Below are 2,060 nucleotides of genomic sequence, written 5' to 3' on the forward strand. Positions count from 1 at the left end.
GCACACGCGCTCATACACACACACACACACACAGATATCTTCTTCTCATATGTTTATTTTGAGGAGGGTGACTGAGTGGCTGGCTGCTCTGGGGGCCGGGACCATGACTGAGAGGAAAGGAGGGGAGTGGGAGGGACCTGGCAGGCCCTGGGAGTAGAGAGAGAGAGAGAGAGAGACTGAGTGGGTAGAGCTGCTATAAAAGAGAGTGCTGGAGCTGCTGGTGGCATTAGCAGACACAGATTCACACACAGCAAGGAACACACAGGGCGAGCAGAGAGTTGAAACAGAGGTGTTGACACCGAGGAGTGAAGAGCAGCATCACATCTGGTCATCCTCACTGAACCTAGTGGACTCATCGGTTTGAGGAGTTTTCATTTTGCTCAACTTTGGACGGACTCTTATCTTGTTGCTCCTGAGAATCTGACAGACTTTTCTGCCTGAAGGAGAAGGAAGGCACCGGAGAGAACAAGGAGAGACAAGAGCTGAGACTTCCTCAGAGCAGTTCACTGTCCTCTTCCAGCTGTTGGAAGTCACAGCATTTGATTTAAAATAGAATTAATTTCATAATCCCCCATCTTGGCTTCTTTTCTGCCAATGGCTGCTGTGCGTCAGATGGTTATGGAGGCCTCCGGCTTCCACGTCCTGCCGGCTCACCTTATGGCCTCAGCCATGGAGGAGTTCCCCCAGCAGCTGCCCGTCCCCAAGGCCCCGGCCAGGGGCAAGAGCCGCTCACGGCGACCACGCGAGGCTCGCTTCAAAACGCAGCCCGTCACCTTTGCTGAAATCGCAGAGGTAGAAGAGGAAGGTTCCTCGCCGCTGGAGGAGGAGAGGGCACGCCGCTCCTTCCTCCAGTCCCTGGAGAACCTGCGGCGGAGCACGCAGACCCTCCACTGCCCGCCGTCCGGCCATCACAGCTGCACCCCCACGTCCACACAGGCCAGCCTGGACTCCAGTGACTCCGACTCCACCCAGTGAGCAGCCGGAAGGTGCAACCGCCACCTCCTTTTAATTCCTCGCTTCGCCTTGACGCCGCTTCAAATGGAGGCCAACTGAACTGACCTAAACTGGCCTTGTCTGCCAGCCTTGCCTGTGTGTGTTGAGTGTGTGTGTGTGAAAGCTGCTACTGTCATCCAAAAGTCTGCTTATAATATACTAACATATCAACATTCAGTGTATATTTCAAGGATGCACTTGATGCAGACCGTGCTGAAGGCTAGTTCTACTGCTGTCTAGATATGATGAGTGTGAAAGTAGCAGATGACAGTGTTGAACACACCACACAGATGTATTCCTTTTCTACTGTAGATGTCTATGAGCAAAACTTGAAAGATGGCTGATATTTTTCCATTTTAAAGTTGTATAGGTATTTTTGTTTCAATCCAGATTTTTCTACTTGACCAGTCTACTATAGAAAGGACTGTTAAGAAATGTTAGTATTGTGACTTACCACACTGTACAGTAAACACTTTGCCTAAGAAACGTATTGAGCATTGAAAGTGACCTGGTTGTCACCGAAGCAGTATAAGCTTTGTCAAGAGTTGTTTTCCAGCTTCACCATGATTGAAATCTCTGCTCCTGCTTCAATTCCTGAGCAAAACAAAAAATCTTTCTCAATGTCTTTATTTATTCTCTTACTCTGTTCATAACCATGTGGAGTTGTAGACATGAGATTTTATCTGACTTCTAAAGTTACCTTGACTTTCAAAGAAAATCATAACCTTTATACTTTATATTTGTTTTACTTTATAAATATGTGTCAAAAATGTTTGTGATATGTTCTTTAATAAAATATTTTCCAAATATATGAAGTCATTTTCTACTCTCATTTTTTTTTTCCAATTCGGGAAGTGTAAAAGAAACAATTATTTCAGTGGAAAATGAGCTGCAGCTACAGTGAAAATCATATAAACCATGTGTAGTATGACAAGAGGTGCAAAGGTCAGCAGGTCAACACATAGACAGTGAATTGGAAAAGCATTATTGATCCAGAAATGTGGATGTATGAGACAACAGAGAAACCTATGATCAACTAAATCTGGACTACGCAAAAGTGGAAGTCA

At 46.0% G+C, this 2,060-nt stretch overlaps 1 protein-coding gene across 1 annotated transcript; it reads left to right on the forward strand.

Annotated features, from left to right (window-relative positions):
* The first annotated feature begins 218 nt into the window (after positions 1–218).
* cUnh11orf96 (chromosome Un C11orf96 homolog) lies at positions 219–1,784 on the forward strand. Its single transcript, XM_083973245.1, has one exon. It carries the CDS (start codon positions 595–597, stop codon positions 973–975), a length of 381 nt encoding a protein of 126 aa, XP_083829371.1. The 5' UTR covers positions 219–594; the 3' UTR covers positions 976–1,784.
* The last annotated feature ends 276 nt before the right edge of the window (positions 1,785–2,060 follow it).

Source organism: Trachurus trachurus (genome assembly GCF_905171665.1).
Source record: "Trachurus trachurus genome assembly, chromosome: 6".
Classification (NCBI taxonomy): Eukaryota; Metazoa; Chordata; class Actinopteri; order Carangiformes; family Carangidae; genus Trachurus; species Trachurus trachurus.

Bases quoted from the DNA above. Each gene is read 5' to 3' on its own strand.
- cUnh11orf96 (XM_083973245.1), top strand. From the start codon at position 595: ATGGCTGCTGTGCGTCAGATGGTTATGGAGGCCTCCGGCTTCCACGTC.